Source organism: Phocoena phocoena, chromosome 12 (genome assembly GCF_963924675.1).
Source record: "Phocoena phocoena chromosome 12, mPhoPho1.1, whole genome shotgun sequence".
Lineage (NCBI taxonomy): Eukaryota > Metazoa > Chordata > Mammalia > Artiodactyla > Phocoenidae > Phocoena > Phocoena phocoena.
Window position 1 is genome coordinate 30,164,807 of NC_089230.1, and position 19,492 is coordinate 30,184,298.

At 38.2% G+C, this 19,492-nt stretch overlaps 2 protein-coding genes and 1 pseudogene across 2 annotated transcripts; 2 read left to right on the forward strand and 1 right to left on the reverse strand.

Annotated features, from left to right (window-relative positions):
- The first annotated feature begins 1,003 nt into the window (after window positions 1-1,003).
- LOC136131842 (trace amine-associated receptor 1) lies at window positions 1,004-2,023 on the forward strand. The gene has a single exon (XM_065888625.1). It carries the CDS (start codon window positions 1,004-1,006, stop codon window positions 2,021-2,023), a length of 1,020 nt encoding a protein of 339 aa, XP_065744697.1.
- Window positions 2,024-12,626: 10,603 nt separating this feature from the next.
- LOC136131843 (trace amine-associated receptor 3-like) lies at window positions 12,627-13,394 on the forward strand (annotated as a pseudogene).
- A 1,789-nt stretch (window positions 13,395-15,183) lies between these two features.
- Window positions 15,184-16,236, reverse strand: TAAR9 (trace amine associated receptor 9). Its single transcript, XM_065888626.1, is given in 3 exon segments — window positions 15,184-15,591; window positions 15,593-15,837; window positions 15,840-16,236. Coding segments are annotated over 3 exon segments (1,050 nt in total).
- Window positions 16,237-19,492: the final 3,256 nt, after the last annotated feature.

Genomic DNA, 19,492 nt, shown 5'->3' on the forward strand with positions numbered 1-19,492 from the left:
TACTTGATATGAATATGTTTCCTCCTGAGAAGAGAAGGCAGAAAGGGATTGGGGGAGAGATACTTCAAATTTACTAAAATATGCATTTTAGTTCCTAAATATCTTATTCCTCCAATTCTAGTTTTGGATAAGTTTCAATTTCTATGTGGTCTTGACCTAAACTGTCAGCCCAGAGGGAATAAGAGCCAAAGAGGAGGGTGGACTCCTGGAATGCTAAGACTTGTTGTTATTTTCCAGCATTTTCACAATATAGTGACAGGTTGTTCATTGATAGCCAGAATTTACATTCTTCCTCCAAACTCTCTCTCTCCCCCTCTTTTTATATTTATAATACATAATTATATAATGTATTATATATTACACATAATATGTATTGTACATGTATTGAAAAATGTATTGCAAATTCGAGAATTTAGCTGAGTATTACAGAATTACAGAATCATATATTTCAAACGAATAATTCAACTTTGCATTTCCAGCACAGTGAGCAGCATCAAGTAGATGTTAAAAATAATTGCAGGGGCTTCTCTGGTGGCGCAGTGGTTGAGAGTCCGCCTGCCGATGCAGGGGACACGGGCTCGTGCCCCGGTCCAGGAAGATCCCACATGCCGTGGAGCGGCTGGGCCCGTGAGCCATGGCCGCTGGGCCTGCGCGTCTGGAGCCTGGGCTCCGCAACGGGAGAGGCCACAACAGTGAGAGGTCCGCATACCACAAAAAAATATATATATATAATAATAATAATAATTGTAGAACTGAACTACTGAACTAAACTTGGAAATAAAATCTCTTTCCAAAATAATCATTTTTCAGCAAGAAGTAATAGGTAAATGTGTTAAAAGTGAGAAGAATCAAATTGCTGATGACTTCCTTTCTTTTATCCTCCCAGGTTTCTGGGATACATATATGGAAATAAAAGAAGGAACTCTAACCTGATCATGGATTTCGAAGAAAGACTCCTCAACACACAAAGGAAAAAATAATAACTAGTGCATAACCCTCAGGAATGACGTCCTTTTGCCACAATATAATTAATATCTCCTGTGTGAAAAGCAGCTGGTCAAATGACGTCCGTGCTTCCCTGTACAGTTTAATGGTGCTCATAATTCTAACCACAGTGGTTGGCAATCTAATAGTTATTATTTCTATATCACACTTCAAGCAACTTCATACGCCAACTAATTGGCTCATTCATTCCATGGCCACCGTGGACTTTCTGCTGGGGTGTCTGGTCATGCCTTATAGTATGGTGAGATCCGTTGAGCACTGCTGGTATTTTGGAGAAGTCTTCTGTAAAATTCACACCAGCACTGATATTATGCTGAGCTCAGCATCAATTTTTCACTTGTCCTTCATTTCCATTGACCGCTACTATGCTGTGTGTGACCCATTGAGATACAAAACTAAGATCAACATCTTGGTTATTTTTGTGATGATCTTCATTAGTTGGAGTATTCCTGCTCTTTTTGCATTTGGAATGATCTTTCTGGAGCTAAACCTCAAAGGAGCTGAAGAGATGTATTACAAACACATTCACTGCATAGGGAGTTGCTCTGTCTTCTTCAGCAAAACATCTGGGGTTCTGGCCTTTCTGACTTCTTTCTATATACCTGGCTCTATTATGATATGCATCTATTGTAGAATATATTTCATAGCGAAAGGGCAGGCAAGATCAATTCATGATGCAAATCAGAAATTTCGAATTGGGTTGGAAGAGAAAAATGGAATTTCACAAAGCAAAGAAAGGAAAGCTACGAAGACTTTAGGGACTGTGATGGGAGTTTTCTTAACATGCTGGTGTCCTTTCTTTGTCTGCACAGTCATGGATCCTTTCCTGGACTATACTATTCCGCCCATCCTGAACGATGCATTGATTTGGTTTGGCTACTTGAATTCCACTTTAAATCCAATGGTTTATGCATTTTTCTATCCCTGGTTCAGAAGAGCACTGAAGATGATTCTATTTGGTAAAATTTTCCAAAAAGATTCATCTAGATGTAAATTATTTTTAGAATTAAATCCATAGAATTATTAGACTTTACTGTTTGGCCAACAGTTGGTGATCATATTTATGAACACAACATAGTGTCAACCACATGCACCAGCTACAGGGGCTTTTATCAAGTATTAGGGTCAAAGATTGTGTAGTTAGATGTGATGCTTATATCTTGCTTCCTATTTGCCATTCTTATTATACATATTGAAGATTTACAAGCCCAGAATTTAGGGACTTGTATTTTAAAGAACTTCTCCTGACCTTACATGAACTGCCATGAAATTGACAGTGGTACCTTGCTCAGTTGTTCAGTGGTGGAAACTAAGAGGCTACATTTGGGGATGCAAATTAGAAGAGATTTGTCATTCCTTTGCTTGAATATATATGCCTTTTTGTAAAATCAACTGAAAGTACACATTAAATGTTACTATTAAGTAATTGTTTACACATAATTTGCTATTTATCATTAATTCTTATTTATATATTCTAATTCTTAAATCTCAATTTTTATATTTTAAAAATATGTTTTTTTCTGATTTTCATACTTGTAGGAAATTTAGAAAATAAAGTAAAAAATAAAAATAATATATCACATAGAAACAAAATGAAATTAAAATATCACTCAGAGCTCACTTCCTGAAAGAATCATATCATTCAAAATCCTTAAAAACTTGGGGCTTCCCTGGTGGCGCAGTGGTTGAGAGTCCACCTGCCGATGCAGGGGACAGGGTTTGTGCTCCGGTCCGGGAAGATCCCACATGCCGCGGAGCGGCTGAGCCCGTGAGCCATGGCCGCTAAGCCTGCGCGTCCGGAGCCTGGGCTCCGCAACGGGAGAGGCCACAACAGTGAGAGGCCCGCGTACCGCTTCTTAAAAACTTAATTTTTGGTGACTGTATAAGGCTACATTGTATGGATGCACAAAACTTTTTTTAAACCGTTTTCCCATTGTTGACCACTTAGTTCATTTTGATTCCTTTTTTTCAAACAATAGAAATTAATTCCTGTTACCTGTTACTGAAGCTCATGAAAATGTCTGGAAGATTTCACCATATTTCAAGGTCGTGGCTGGTGTGGTAAGACTCAAAAGACAAGCCATAGGAAATAAAACAAATTCACTTGTTGGGCTTCAGTCTACACTGAAAGAGAAGCAGCTATCCATCAAAGCAGCTAAACATGAAGGATAAGAAGAGGTATAATCGGACACGGAGTATGCCATGTCTATTAAGGTGTCATATACAAGAGAAAAAAGAGGAAAAATAGTGGTTTCAAGTAAGATCTTATAGAAGTGGGCCAGCATTCTTAATCATAAGTACCCATTTGCAGTTGAGCTGTTTCTCATCCAGACTTCATGTCGTTTTTATTACGTTGAGTAGCACCAGGGATTTGAATTTATCTATTTAATAACTGTGACTTATGCTCATGGGTAAGTTAGGGTAAGGCAGCTAATTTTAAATGAAACTAAAATGCATGTTCCTGTATATACATTTCTGTTCACAAACCCTTCCACCTTTTAGAGTCTGTTTCAGGACTGTATATTTAGTTCCATTGAACTGGCTAGATTTTTGTTCTAGTAGATTTTAAAAACATTTTAAAAACCTTTTCATTTAGTACATGGTAAGACAAGTTGCCCCTAATCACTCCTAGTTTCAAAAACTACCTTGGCTTTTTCTACTTGTGAAACCATTTTGTTAAATTTTTAAAAAGAACAAAAGCATTTAGACAGTTTTCTGTACCTTAGAGTAAGTTTCTGTGGTTTTCTTCATTTGCTCCCACACATTCTTAGATGTTTTGTACTCTTGTGTGTGTGTGTGTGTGTGTGTGTGTGTGTGTGCTTTGCCTATTATGAATATATCTTTTTTAGGTCATTATATTTTCTATGTAATTATTATTGCTGGTGTACAGTAAAATTTATTTCAGTTTTTCAGTTGACCTGTTTGGGTTTTCACTCTATAGTCATATTATCCTCAAATAATGCTAAATTTTATCTCCTTTCCAATAGTTATTCTTATTTACATTCTTTGCATACTTCATTAGTCAGAATTTCTAGAGCAATATTGATATTGATAGTGTTGATAAGAGTCATCCTTGTCATATCTATTTTAAATTACTATTTAGGTTTTAATATTGAGCCCACATTTTTCTCGGGACAAGTTCATGACTCAGATAATTCTACCTTTTTTACTTAGTACTAAATCCCCTATAGCCTATTTCTCTTTGTAACCTCTGTTTTTAATACTCATAATAAAAGACAACCCATAACCCATCCTCTCAGCAAAACAAGAAGAAACAACTTTGTCTTTCCCTATTCCCAGCTTTATTCTAGCTACCATTCCCTCATGCAGAAGGTATTTTGGTTGCCCAGAATCCATTTCCCAACTGGAATCCAATTAGCTTTTGAGAACTTTCCCATCCCAACTAGGGATAAACTGTTGGGACTGTAATGAAGAGACTGGCTTTCTGCCTTTCCCCTTAACTAAACAGATGGGTGGATAACCTACACTAAAACTTTCAGAAGGTCTTTCTTTGGAAATTGAATCTTAAACGAAGGGAAAAAGACAGTGATTTTTAGCAGAAAACAAACTAATGAAAACTGTGGGTTTTCATCCTATCCGTGTGGTAAGATTGTGACCTGACTGCTCTTGGTGTTGTTGGAATTCTTGCTCCCCAGACTCCAGAGATACCCAAGTATTCATTTCCAAACTGACTTATCCATTCTCTTATGGATTCCATGAGTCCCACATAGTCTTCTAATGAATTCTCTGTAGGAGTAGTTTTTGGTTGCATGCACGAAAAGAACTTTAACTTGACATACAATATTACACTAAACACCAAAAAAGCAATTGCAACAACACGGCATGACTCTCCTTTCCTAGTCCAGACAACATTCATTTGAAGCAGTCTCATATTCCACTGTCCTCTCAAAGAGAAGTATTCATATAAGTTTCCACTCAAGAAGAGATAAAAATAAATGTATTAGCAAGGAGCTTGTTGGAACTGATTTTTTTATAATAATAATATTTCCATCTTAAGAGATCAGTGAAATGGAAGTTCCATCCTGATTTTCAGCTTGGTTATTGAAGTCAATAATTCAATCTTTGGAGAGTCATAAATAATTTTGGCCAAAAAAGTAAAGCAAACCATATAAACTCCTGTAAATTGGTGGATTCTGGTGAATCAGTCTGGTTAATCGTACATTGTCAACCAGAGTGTGAACATTAACTTAAGTGTTTAAAGAATGATTTATGTTTTGAAATTTAGCAGACTATAAAGTGTACCAAAGAAAGAATTATTCAGAGAGATACTTTGAATGTTGCACTCAAATAAGCTAGGTGATGTAAGAATCAGACTGAAGATTTTTTTTAAAGATAAAATATATGTGCATTTCCCAAAGTGTTTCAACACAGGTCATTGAGCACATGGTCAACTGTAAACAGGTATTCAGAGAAAGTAAATTTGTCTTTGCCAGGTCCTGACCTTCTGTCCCACATTCCTCCTTCTCCTAAAACCTCTTTCCCAAGTCTCTAAGCTCCCAGTCAATTTATGTTGCTCCAACATTCTAATTTGGTTAGAGTGTTCCATTGAGGCTAGTTCTACTGTAAAGTCATATCAACCACAGCATCTAATTTGTTTTAGCCTTTGATTTTTTTCAGGAGGAAGAAATCACACAAATTAAAAGAAGTTCTCAGCGTATTTATCAATTAAAGTGATTTAGAAGCTTAAATTCAGCCACTCACAATGGCTTATCAATGGCAAACTTTCCTCTTCATAAATATACCAGTCAGATAAGCATTAACTGCGACGAAAAGCTCTAAAATTTGTTTATTGGTCAATATTTTTAAAATGCAATGTGTTAAAGTAGCGTTTCTCAACCTTGATTGCTGAAGGGGAGCTGTAATAGAAATAGAAATAACATGGACACGAAGGCCCTATGTCAAGAAAATTAATTCTACAATTAAAATTATGCAAAAGAACAGTAGAAGATTTATTCCAAGGTCTATGAGGAAAGAAGCTAACTTGGTGATACCTTTCTGCATTAGTCTGTGATGTGCAATATTTGGCATTTAGTATATTTGAAAGAGTGTGGGAATTTTTATTTCCTTAAAAATAATTTCTATAAAGATACATATACATAAAGTAATTACATATTCTATTCTACAATTCTACATATATACTATTGATATCTATCTGCAAAGTAACTATTTATTGTCTACCTAGCTAATGAACTTGGACTAGCACCTTGTGTAAGCTCTGAGGCATGCTGGTGTAGAGCCAAAGTTCTGAAGCTCCCTGCACAGAGGGACGTCCTCAGGCTTTGGAACCAGACAAGCCTGGGTTCAAGTCCCAGCTTTCCTCGTGGTTCCTGTGCTTTACCTCCTTGTGTCTTTGCTCCTGCAGCCTCCATGCCTGAAAAGCCCCCTTCCCTGCAACCCCACCTCCCTTAACTGGCTGACATTTACTCATTTTAAAAGACTTATCTTGAGGGTTACCTCTCCAGGAAGCTATCTAAATCCCCTAAGACCAGATAGGGGTCTTCTCTGCACTCTCCAAATATGTCTTGCCCTTCCCATCAGTACACTCCCTGGCTGTGTTCACAATGGAGTGTAGATTGCAGAAGTTAAGAGACTGTGTCTTATTCATCATTGTACCCTGTACTCAGGGTACACCTGGCACAGAGAAGTCATTCAATGCACGTTTCTTTAGGGGAATAGATGAATCAGGGATAAAAAGGTACCCAAGGGGATAGAGCTATTGACAGTTAGAGAGAGATTTTAGTCCAAATCTGTTCTGGCTACAAACTCCACTCTCTTTCTTATTTCAGGAAGTGGCGGGGGGGCGGGATATGAAGCAACCATGGGGACTCATAATTTTATCCCCAGCCAAGTTGAAGCAGATGTGCCTGTACAGGTTTAATTCTGGCATTAAATATGTATTCTTTATGAATAGAAAAATATTTTAACAGCTAAGTTATTTAAAAATTTGTTCTGAAACTGCTAACTAGACTTAGCTTATGGGCTACTACCCAGGCTGATGTAACTGCCTTCGAATTATTTGGGGTTGATTGGACTGAGACTCAGAAATCTGCAATTTCAAACAGCAACCCAGGTTCCTTGGATTACATTTCTTCTAAGAACCATTGCCTTAGATCTTTAAGAAAAAGGAATTAAAAAATTTAAAGTTCATATAGTACAGTGAAATTTTAGGAGAATAACGTATTTGAAATTGAGAAATGAGCTCAGAAGCCCTGGCTGTGAGCTTCTATGGGCAGGGGCTCACTTATCTCCAGCACCTGCTGTAGGACCTGGGCCAGAATAGTTGCTCTAGGAACATTTGTTCAAGGAAGGGAGAGAGGAAAGATAACTAACTGACTTGAATGCAACATTTTAAAACCAGCAAGGGAAAAACTATTTCTAAAGTTATGTCTTAAAATTTAAGCATTTTAACATTATTTTCTCAAACTAATGGTACCTTGACCATCTAACTTAGGGATTCCCAAATCCTCCTAGTCTGAGGATTAGTGTTGTCTGTGACAAACTTTTTACAGATCATTATAAAGTGAGAAAATAAACACAATGTAGTGAGTTTTTCATTATGGAATACTTATTCAATTTAATAGACTGTCTTTTGTCTAAGATCATGTCCTTACTAAATTTCCAGATTTAAGATGTTCTTTTCTTTTATGAAAATATGTTAATAATAGACAGAAGATTTTAACAAGGATCTTATTTGACAAACCTATGTTTGCCCCCATGGTTAAAAAATTTTCTTTTTATGAAATCCCTGAATCCACTATTGTACGCTGTTAGTAACACCTATAGCAAGAAAGGTGTTTTTGGCACTAAGGTTTTATGGTGAGCCTGCAACATACCAGGGAGGCATCAGGTCAGCTCCAATCATTGAAGAAATTAAAGTCATAAGGACTGTTTATAACATATGCTCACAATGCAGTGAAAATAGGTGACAAAGGCCACAAACAAACACAAGCAAAAGAATTCTTGCTGCTAAGAAAAAAGTTGGCTTCGTCCAGTATTATACCCTCTGTTGACACAGAATCTTAATTTATTCTATGTATGTAATTTACTCATAACTCTAAAATTTGAAATTAATCATTAAGGCACAAACAAAATGAGTATTTAACTAAGAGTTTTCTTGGGCTTCCCTGGTGGCGCAGTGGTTGAGAGTCCGCCTGCGATGCAGGGGACACGGGTTCGTGCCCCGGTCCAGGAAGATCCCACATGCCGCGGAGCGGCTGGGCCCGTGAGCCATGGCCGCTGAGCCAGCGCGTCCGGAGCCTGTGCTCCGCAATGGGAGAGGCCACAACAGTGAGAGGCCCACGTACCGCAAAAAAAAAAAAAAAAAAAAAAAAAAGAAAGTCTCTTGAATATAAGCATCAGGAAACTTGCGCGAGAATATTCAAAATAGCACCATTCATAATAGCAAAAGAACTAGAAGTAATTCAAGTATCTATTGATAGGAGAAAAGATTATATAGCAGTGAAAATGAATGAACTACAGTTACGTATAGCGTAAAATTGAGTGGAAAAATAAGAGCAAAACGAATTCTAAAAGACAACAAATTGCATGATACTCATTTTATAAATAATTCAAAAGACAAACCCAACAATATTTTGATTTAATCATACAAACATACACAATAAAGCTATTAAAAGAATACAAAAACTGATAAACACAAAAATTCAATATAGTAGTTACCTGAGGTGACAGGCAGAAAGCAGAATATAGGGGTATGTACACTATTGTCAAGCTAGTTCACAGTCATGGGTATTCATTATGCTACAAACGAATAAAGCAAGTAAGACGTATGGCATGATTAATTGTGATTAATTCAAATTCTGCATACCTGAGTTTCATTTAAAATGTGAACAGTTATATTAGTGATCTATCCATTTTCTCCAGCTTGAAGTACAAAATAAGACCATATCTCTGTTTTAATTAAATTAATTAGCCATCTTTCCCATTTCCCTTCTGCTCTCTTGATATATTCTCTAAGGACTGAATCTGAAGAGTCAGTTCTCCCAAGCTGCCACAAGGTGTCACTGTTGAAAGTAGGAGGCCACCCAGTCCGAAGATGCCGTTCCATCTGCGATGATGTAGAGATATGGAGCTGTCAGGCGACCATACGGTTTCCAAGGGCTTAGAAAGAAGACTGAGCTGGCACTCACGACACATACATTCACCAAAGAGCCCTCACTTTCACATCTTTCCAATGGGATTAAAGAGGCTTGTTCAGAAGAGTTTTCAAGGGTTAGTCGTCCATCTAACCTCTCCCATGGTCAGTCCTGCTCAGGAAAGCCCTAGTGTGCTCTCTTGCCAGCTGCTATATTAGGTTAGTTCATTAATCTGGTGTATATTAAGATGGTATATTTCAGCTTATTAGATATATTCTGATAGCAGTGAACCAAACATTTCTTCTACTGAAATGAATGTGTCCAGCCCATTGAAGATTCTCTTCAATAAGCTTTAGTTCCATGATAGAGTCTAGCACTGATAATCTGACTCCTTGTAAATGTACACGACTGGAGATGTGCCAACCCTATTATCTGTCAGCGCTTGAAACTAAAACTTGAGGGGAAAAAGGAAAAGATCCCCATGGGAAATTATTCATATTTGGACATTTTTTACATACAAAAATGGCAATTTCATCAAGGTTACAGGGTTTAATAAAATAGTTTACATGGAAGACTCAAAAAAGAAAAGTATAAAATTGAAAGAAATGTCATAATCCTTATGAGAAAAAGCAAGAAGGAAGGTAGGAATAATGCTAATGGCCTTAAATACCTCCATAGACAACTGTTAAACTTATAAGCAAGTTAGGAAACAAAAGTTTCTTTGAAAATCAGCGATTTAGAAATCAGAATACAGTTTTCCAAAAGGTCATTATTCGTTAAAACTGGTTAACGTGGGCTTCATTAAGTGTTTACTAGATAGATGTCATGCTTCTAACGACGTTTAAAATAAAATGTTAAATAGGGTCTATTCTCCCTATTCTATAAAGGAGGAGACTGAGGTTCAGGAGCCCTGAGAAAGTTGTCCAAAATAATATGGTTAATAAGTGGTGCAACCAAAAATCAACCACAGGGCTGCTTGATTTCAAAGCCATACTGTGGAATGTAAGGGAGAAAGGAGGCTGGAAACTGCATCACATAATAAATCTTTGTAAACATTCCATTTGAGGGCTTCTCCAGTTCTGAAAGTATTTGAATTTTCTCTTTTATAAATAGTAAGTGGGCATAGTGGAAGATTTGGTCTCACATTGAAACACCTTCTAGAATCCTCTCAATCTTTAAAAAATGGAGCAGTTACTTGTATGCAACACCCAGGTGAAGTTGGTTCAATGTCATGGCTGTGATCATTGAAATCATATGGGCAATTGAGGTGTGACACATGGTTTTCTGGGTAATAACATACTTTAACTGCCTACATATTCATGGACTTAAATGTGTACAAGTTTAATTAAATATGTGCTCTCCAACGCAGTATTTTCTTTAATTATTGGGAGTATGTGAGCTTCAGTGGGAAGAACACTCCCAACTCTGCAAAGAGGTAGGTAAGGCGCCAAGTATTGCATAAGGGACATTAATGAGCCAGTAAAACCCCATCCTAACATAACCATGGACCACTGAGTGGGCTCTTATCCCACTACTGCCACCATCTCCCAAGTGCATTTAGCTGAAACACTCAGCAGCTTTTTTTTTTTTCTTTCTTTTACTAATACCTTCGTATCTATCTGGACTCAAGATCCTTAGTTCTTGTCTCACTAGCCTAAGGGATCAGTAAAATACATTCGTAGAAAATCTCTCGGCTCTGCCTGTCTAAATGCTACTCTGGGAGGGATTCTTTTATAGCAGCAACAGAAGCAATTTAATACAGGAGGATACTGTCATAAATTGAGCTCCTGAATCTAGTCCATTCATTTTCATCAAAGTTTCAAACATATTGAATCAATTGCTTTTACTGGAACAATGCAGGTATTTAAAAAAACAACTGTAACTTACCATTTATGTATAAATTTATTCATTCAGAAATATGTATCTAGTGCCTGCTACAAACATTAACCTAAGTACTGAGAATCCAGGGGTGAGCAAGATAGACTAGGTCTTTGCCTCCTGGTCGTATATCAGAAAGGCATGCCTGTGACCAATAGGAGTCACATGAGTCTGTGAGTGGGAAATTTGTGACTGTAATGAGTCAGTCAGCAATGGAGTATGTGACATGGTTCCACTAGCTAGAATCTCAGATAAGGAAGAAGACTCAAGAAATACAGGGAAGGGAAATGAAGAGTAGAAGACAGGAGAGGAGGAAAGGGGAGAGGAGAGGAAGGGAATAGACAGTACAGAAGCTGTGGTTTAGCCGGTAGGTACATGGCTTTCTGTGTATCTCAATAGCCGCATGCCATTTATAACTCTTAAAACACCCACAGACTTTTTACAAACGAAGATTTCAAATTATCGAAAGAATGCGGAAGGAAAACATTGTGATTTCACTTAGCTTTTGTGGATTAAGTATTTTTATGTTGTAGTTCAAAGGAGTTTCTAGGGAAGTGTCAGTTTAACGTGAAAATTGACCTCCTTTTTCTAAAAAAACAGCTTTATTGAGGTATAATTGATATACCGTGAGCTGCAGGATTTGATGAGTTTGGAAATATGCAAACACCTGTGATACCATCACCAAAATCAAGGTACTAGGCATATCCAACACCTCCCAGGTTTTCCTTCTGTCCCTTTGTTTTGTTTGTTTCTTTGTGGTACAAACACTTAACATGAGGTCTACCATCTTAATGAATTTTGAAGTGCACAATACCATCTTATTAATTATAGGCATTATGTTGTACAGCAGACTTCCAGAACGTATTCATCTAGCATAACTGAAACTTTATACACACTGAGCAACTACCCAGTTCCCCCAATAACCACTATAGTATTCTCTGCTTCATAAGTTTGACTTTTTTTTTTTTTTTTTTTTTTGTGGTACGTGGGCCTCTCACTGCTGTGGCCTCTCCCGCTGTGGAGCACAGGCTCCGGACGCGCAGGCTCAGTGGCCATGGCTCACGGGCCCAGCCACTCTGCGGCATGTGGGATCTTCCCGGACCAGGGCACGAACCTGCGCCCCCTGCATCGGCAGGCAGACTCTCAACCACTGCACCACCAGGGAAGCCCAAGTTTGACTATTTTAGATGCCTCATATAAGTGGAGCAAACCACTGAAAAGCTTCCAATACATTACAGGGAATAGAACAACCAATAGATAAACCCATTTTGAATGAATAAATAGATGGATGAAATAAAATAGACTAAAACAGGAAAGAGTGAGCAGTTGAGATTTTTCATTTTCAAATGTAGCAAATAACTCAGAAAGTAAACACCAGTGATATAATTTTAAATATTTAGATATAATTGAAATGAATTAATAACGGGACTTTATTGTACTCTCAGGGGCTGAAATTTACTGGAATCATTTTAAGAAGAGAAGAAACACCAACTTATCCTCCTTGAAAGTAATTTGAAGTCATAAAGCACCATGGATCTAACTTATATTCCTGAAGACTTATCCAGTTGTCCAAAATTTGGAAATAAATGCTGTCCTCCCACCAGCTGCCATTTTCATGTCCGAGGAATAATGTACTCAATTATGATTGGGGCCATGTTTATCACTATCTTTGGAAACTCGGTTATAATCATTTCCATATCGCATTTCAAGCAACTTCACTCTCCCACAAATTTTCTGATCCTCTCCATGGCAACCACTGACTTTCTGCTGGGTTTGGTCATTATGCCATGCAACATGGCTTGATCAGTGGAGAGCTGCTGGTATTTTGGGGGTGGTTTTGCAAATTCCACACGAGCTTTGACATGATGCTAAGTCTGGCCTCCATTTTCCTCCTCTGTTCCATGGCAATTGATCGATTTTATGCTGTGTGTTACCCCCTACACTACACAACCAAAATGACCACCTCCATGATAAAGCAGCTGTTGACACTTTGTTGATCAGCCCCTACGTTTTCTTCTTTTGGTTTAGTTCTATCTAAGGTCAATGCTTCTGGTATGCAGAGCTATGAGATTCTCGTTGCTTGCTTCAATTTCTGTGCACTTACTTTCAACAAATTTGGGGGGACAGTACTGTTCACTACATGTTTTTTTTACTCCTGGCTCTATTATGGTTGGTATTTATGGCAAAATCTTTATTGTTTCCAAATGACATGCTCGAGTTATCAGCAACACGCTTGAGAACGCAAAGGGGGAAGTGAAAAAAAACTTATCTAGGGCTTCCCTAGTGGCACAGTGGTTGAGAGTCCGCCTGCCGATACAGGGGACACGGGTTCGTGCCTTGGTCCGGGAGGATCCCACGTGCCGCGGAGCGGCTGGACCCGTGAACCATGGTCGCTGAGGCCGCGTGTGGAGCCTGTGCTCCGCAACGGGAGAGGTCACAACAGTGAGAGGCCTGCGTACCGCAAAAAAATTTTTAAAAAGGTGACCAGTAGACCTGTTCCATGACGTTATGGTGTGAACCACACAGGTATTCTGCTGCAAATACCTGTCATCCTCTTCACCTTTACCTTTTCTTCTCCTAAATACTGTCAGCTCTATTTGAAAGGTATTAATGCACAAATGTGAAACAGCTTAATCTTGTGTAAAGTATTTCCAAACTGGTTCATTAATAAAACATGTAACACATAATGTTTATGTAACTCTATTTACTTAGTTATCTCTTCTTCTCATTTCATAAAACCAGTTTGTTACAGGGAATTCCCTGGCGGTCCAGTGGTTAGGACTTGGTGCTTTCGCTGCCATGGGCTGGGTTTGATCCCTGGTCAGGGATCTAAGATCCCACAAGCCATGCAGCATGGCCAAAAAAAAAAACAAGTTTGCTACAGAATAGTCTGTGAAAATCAGCTAGCTACATAAACAAAGATTTAAGGCTGTGATTCAAAGACTTGAAAAGGCAGATCACCCTATTTTTAGTTTTTTTCAAATTTTTACTCTATCTTAAACACGCAATGTATATGTTTAATTAAAATGAATTAAAATTCATGTGACTAAGAAATTATCAGATGAGAAAACCGAAGCTCTTCCTAGAGTCTACAATACCAGTTTGGGTACTTGCTAATTTGAAATAATTCTTGGTTATATTCGGGTCATTCGGTTTTATATTTCCAATGCCAAATACAGTGTCTAGTACAAAGAACGAACTCAAAAGTGAAACAAATGTTAATTTGAATTAGCTTTTTAATAAAATTCTTATTTTACTTCAAATTGCTAAAGAAAAGCAGCACAGAAACCATCTCTTTGTCCACATACTCATTTGACCATAATAAATTATGTCCTCCAAAAGTAAAATGCAGTCTAATCATATAATCACTGTACATGTTCTATGAACACAGCGTCTGTAAAATGGAGAGGAGGCATCACCAGGGTTTGGAAAACACAAGAGCTTCAGTGTTTTTCAATGTTTAATTCACTGGGAAATTTCCATTGCAGCTTTTTCTAAAGTCCTTGTAGATTAACAAAAGTTTCAGCAATTTATAATCTTGTATTTACTTCTCAGAGTATACTTTGGAAGATTTTTGTCCCCCCGAAATCTACCTTCAAGTTAGGCAAGAGTTTTTTTTTCCCCTATATACATTTTGGACAAATAAACATTGGTAACAAGGATAGAAGGATCTACAAAATTCAAATTATTTGAAGAAACAATGAGAAATTTCAGATGCAAAGGTAGAGAATCAGAAAAGGATAAAAGAATACGAAGTGGAAAATAATCAGCAAATCTTATTCATTTATTTCTAAATGCTAAAAAATGTCAAAATGTATGAAGAAAACAAATGTTTTAGAACAACTAACCGTTGAATGTTAATATCCTCCTAGTTGGCAAATGATTACACTTGCCTCTCTAGATCCAAGTGTTTAATTTTGCACTTGACCTTAATCCACATTAGTTTTTTTTTTTTTTTTTTTTGCAGTACGCGAGCCTCTCACTGTTGTGGCCTCTCCTGTTGCGGAGCACAGGCTCTGGAGCCGCAGGCTCAGAGGCCATGGCTCACGGGCCCAGCGGCTCCGCGGCATGTGGGATCTTCCCGGACCGGAGCACGAACCCACGTCCCCTGCGTCGGCAGGCGGACTCTCAACCACTGCGCCACCAGGGAAGCCCCCACATTAGTTTTAAAGTCCCTGCAGTAATCTTAACAATATCCATCTGTTTCCTCAGAGAGTAAATTAATTGTTGATGAATCGCTTCTTAAGACTTTGCCACTTGCAATAAGTTTTATTGCCTTCTGAAACCATGGATAAAAGAAAGCGTATATCAAGGGGTTCATAGCTGAATTATAATAAACACACCACACTAAAATCTCATAAACATAAGGAGGAGTTATAAAATTCATATGAGCGTCAATTATAGCATCAATAATGTATGGAAGCCAAGAGACCAGAAAAGCTGCCATAGCAATACCCAATGTTTCAGCAGCTTTTCTCTCTCTCTTTGCCACTCTTTCCTTATAACTCTCTGAGGAGGACTGAACTTGGCTGGCTGTACTTTCCATCTTCCTGGCCTGATATTTAGCCACCAAAAATACCTTACCGTATATAAACAAACACCATGGCAACAGTGGGTATAAAGAATAGAAGAAAATAAATTAGAACCCAATTTTGATTCATTGAAGCTGGACAGCCTCCTACACAGGTGAGAGCAACTACTAGGTCCTCAACCCCTTCCTCATTGACCCCTGTGTGAAAGATAGAAAAACTATATGTGACAGAAAAGAACCAAGAGAGAACAATGCATATTCCTGAAACCAAGTCAGTAAACTTGGTTGGGTAGGTCAGAGGATCAGTAAAGCAATATATCTGTCAACAGAGATACAGCATAAATGAAATAAAGAAGCAAAACAGAAAGAATTATCAAAACATGTATGAAATTTACAGTAACTCTCCCCAAAGTACCAGCAGCTCTCCAGAGACCTCACTGTGCTAAAGGGCATCACAGTCACTCCCACCAAGAAGTCCGCATAGGCCAGGGATGCGATCAGAAACTTTGTAGATGTGTGCAGCTGTTTGAAGTGAAGAATAGCAGTAATGACCAGTAAGTTTCCAAACACAGCCAGCAGGGCCCCAAAACTGAGGACTGCATACGGAATTGCCCGAGGACCTGGTGAGTAAGGAGCCTTAAGACAGGACCTGTTCACGTTCTTGTAGCAGAGTTCCACAGCTTCAGCTTGGGAGAAATTGTTCACCATTGCCTTCTTGTTTGAATGATTTCAAGGTTCTCAACTTCCCTATTTCAGCCGTTTAAAACAAGAAGGAGATGGCAATTTCAAAAGCTTCTGTAAGAGGAAAAAATTTCTAGTTAAAATGAAAGCTAGTAACTTTTCTCCCATTTTGAGGGGCATATTAACTATAACCTCTTGGTCTTTCCAAAAAGTATTCCCAAGTTTTTAATATATTTAGAGTGAAAACTTGTTGCAGAAAGTCATTAAAATTATAGTCAACATACTTAGTCCAATGATATGTTTTATAAAATGTAATTAGCTAATCACTAGAAAATCCCTTTTTTGTGTTACTTTACCTTTTGAAATCTTGCCTGTGACCACCTGAGAAGTAATTAAGCTACCAAAGGCTGTTTTATTTACTAAGCTATCTCCCTTAAGTAGTCATTTCAGCAGTAATGATAAACTGTACTTCATTCTTTCAAGAAGGAAGAAATAAATTACATCTTCTTCAAATTATAGCCTCAAAAATCCCTGTAGTATAGACTGTAAAGACGGAGGAAACATTTACTCATAATAGCTTGTTAAACTTATTTGGGGAATAGATTTCTTCTTATATTTTCAGAGTTTATGGGGTTTTCTTTTCTTTTTGTATTCCTTCATGGTCTGATAGCTTAAGATGATTTGGAGAACTATTCTTACCAGATTGATACTAATATATAACCAGTGTGTAAGTATTTTCCCTGCTACTAGCCAGTTTTAGATGTCTAAAATCAGTAAGATTGATTAAAATAAGCAATAACTCACCTAACCCCTTACCTTCCCATCCTTAAAAAACAGTATATTTTTAAACCTACCACAGAGGAGTAGGCAACACCTGGAATGGTCTTGGGGCAGGGTGGGTAGGGAGGTTCTAGATTAGCCATGTCTCTGGTGGGAATGGATTCATGCTAAGTCCTCTAAAATTCAAGTAGTGACCAAGTTGGTTTCTCCTGGTGTTTGTTTTTGTTTGTTTTTATACTGAGGAAAACAGTCTTCAAACACTTTACAGAGCTCACCAAACAATAGTGACTAATTATTTTTTTACTTCATTTAACCATGAAAATGTACAACCTTGCATCTATATCTTAACTGAACTAGAGACTAAACTACTTGTATTGCCATTATCCCGTACCAGAGCTCTGTCCTCTGTTGAAACTGCAGGTTCTTAAAAAAAGGCTATGAACACACCCGTGTATCTTTTATCTATATATCTATACTCTCTAGTAAGTAGGCTTTGTTAATCTGTGAATTTTATATGTTTGTGTATGTGTGGTATGTGTGTATATACACCTGTGGTACTTTCAGGATTTACTAGTCCATGAATTTTAAATCAACTCATTTTTACTTTTTTTTTTTTAATTAATTAATTTATTTATTTTTGGCTGTGTTGGGTCTTCGTTTCTGTGCGAGGGCTTTCTCTAGTTGCCGCGAGCAGGGGCCACTCTTCATCGCGGTGCGTGGGCCTCTCATTGTCGCGGCCTCTCTTGTTGCGGAGCATGGGCTCCAGACGCGCGCAGGTTCAGTAGCTGTGGCGCACGGGCCTAGTTGCTCTAGCGGCATGTGGAATCTTCCCAGACCAGGGCTCGAACCCGTGTCCCCTGCGTTAGCAGGTAGATTCTCAACCACTGCGCCACCAGGGAAGACCCTCATTTTTACTTTTATTCTTCAAGTTTATACTTACTTAAGCCCTCACTGGTTTAATGGCATAAGTCTAAGTCTCCTCCTTAGAGAGCACCTCCCAGTTACTCCTGGGATTCCCAAGGTGGGTGCATGCATGTGCTCACAAGTCAGTTTACCCCATAAAAAGACCATTTGACACCCCCATATTTTCTTCTTCTGTCCCAGCTCTCCAGATAAAGTTCACCACATCTCTTGTTTTATTCTAGAGCTGGCTAAAGAAATGTCATCACTGCCACCATAGATGGTGTCCTGCCTTAGAGTCTGAGTGTCTACGTAAAGGCTGCTATCTCCCCAAGCTTTAGGCTCCCCACTTCACTGGCAATGCTGCTGTAGTGCAAAAGGAGAGAGACCCCTTCCTCAGGTCTTTACACTTGGGCCCTAAAATAGCAGCCTTCAGTCTTATAAAGTGTCTTAAATCTTACCCTTCCCTAGAAGCAGACACTTGAGGAGTGATGAGCACTCCTCAGACCCACATCATGGTGCTTAATATTTTACGCCCGTAAAAGGAACTAGAGCTTCTCAAAGAAATGATTCATCCAAGCCATGGGACCGGGAAAGTACAGGAAGAAACTGGAACATATTTTTATATCACTTTTCTTTTTTAATGTTGGAGCACTTTCATAAAGACACTGTTACAGCATGAACGGGTTCCCACTGGCCAAATAAGGGACAATTTGAGTGCTAAAATAATTAGGGAGAGTAAAAACAAATTATAAACCATTAGAAAAAAATGAGAAACTGTGACGCCATATTAATTAGAGAGAAAAAGAAAGAGAGAGATGATTGTAGACAGATAGATAGATCACAGGTAGATAAAGAAGGGCTCTTTATTATAGTAGAATACCAAGTGCAACTGATACATATGGAGAAGGTGCTGGAGTTGGAGCATCATAATTTTGGAGCCATCACAATAATATTGATTCAGAGAGAATCATCAATGGATGCTAAATCTGGTGGGAGGGGAGGGGAATTTTGATGAGAGTCTAGAAAAAGCATTTTGAAATAGAGTTTAACCGACGCAACAGAACTATTTTCTACAGATATAAATGATTAATTAGGAAGAGCACAGACACAGCAATACCCCCAGTCCTCCTCGGCGAGATGTGATAAATAGCTCCTTTAAAGTCTTTTTGTCTCTCCATGATGCTGGAAATTCTTAGCAAAGCATCATCTTTAAGAGCTCTCTGGAAAGTGTATTTTACTGTGAGGGGCAATGTAGTAGAACATTTTTCATATCTAGTATCACATTATATCCATAGACAATCCATTCTTGCCTAGCATAGAGACTGAGAAACGGGACATGTTTATTGTACAACAGAAGGTTCAGAAAAGAAGTGTTTGTTGGGTGGCCCTGAAACATAAAGCAGTCAGAGGACAACACAGGAACACAGTGCTTCCCTAAAAGGAGGGATGCCAAAGAAAATATATGCCAAGTATCAGGTCCATATTGTTACCCTAGATTTTTAACATTTGCTTAAGAGTCTTAATGATTCCCTAAAATATTCTTGGACAAGTTTTGAGGCTTTAGATCAGAGGAAACAAGGTTTAATGTCCTTGTTGATTC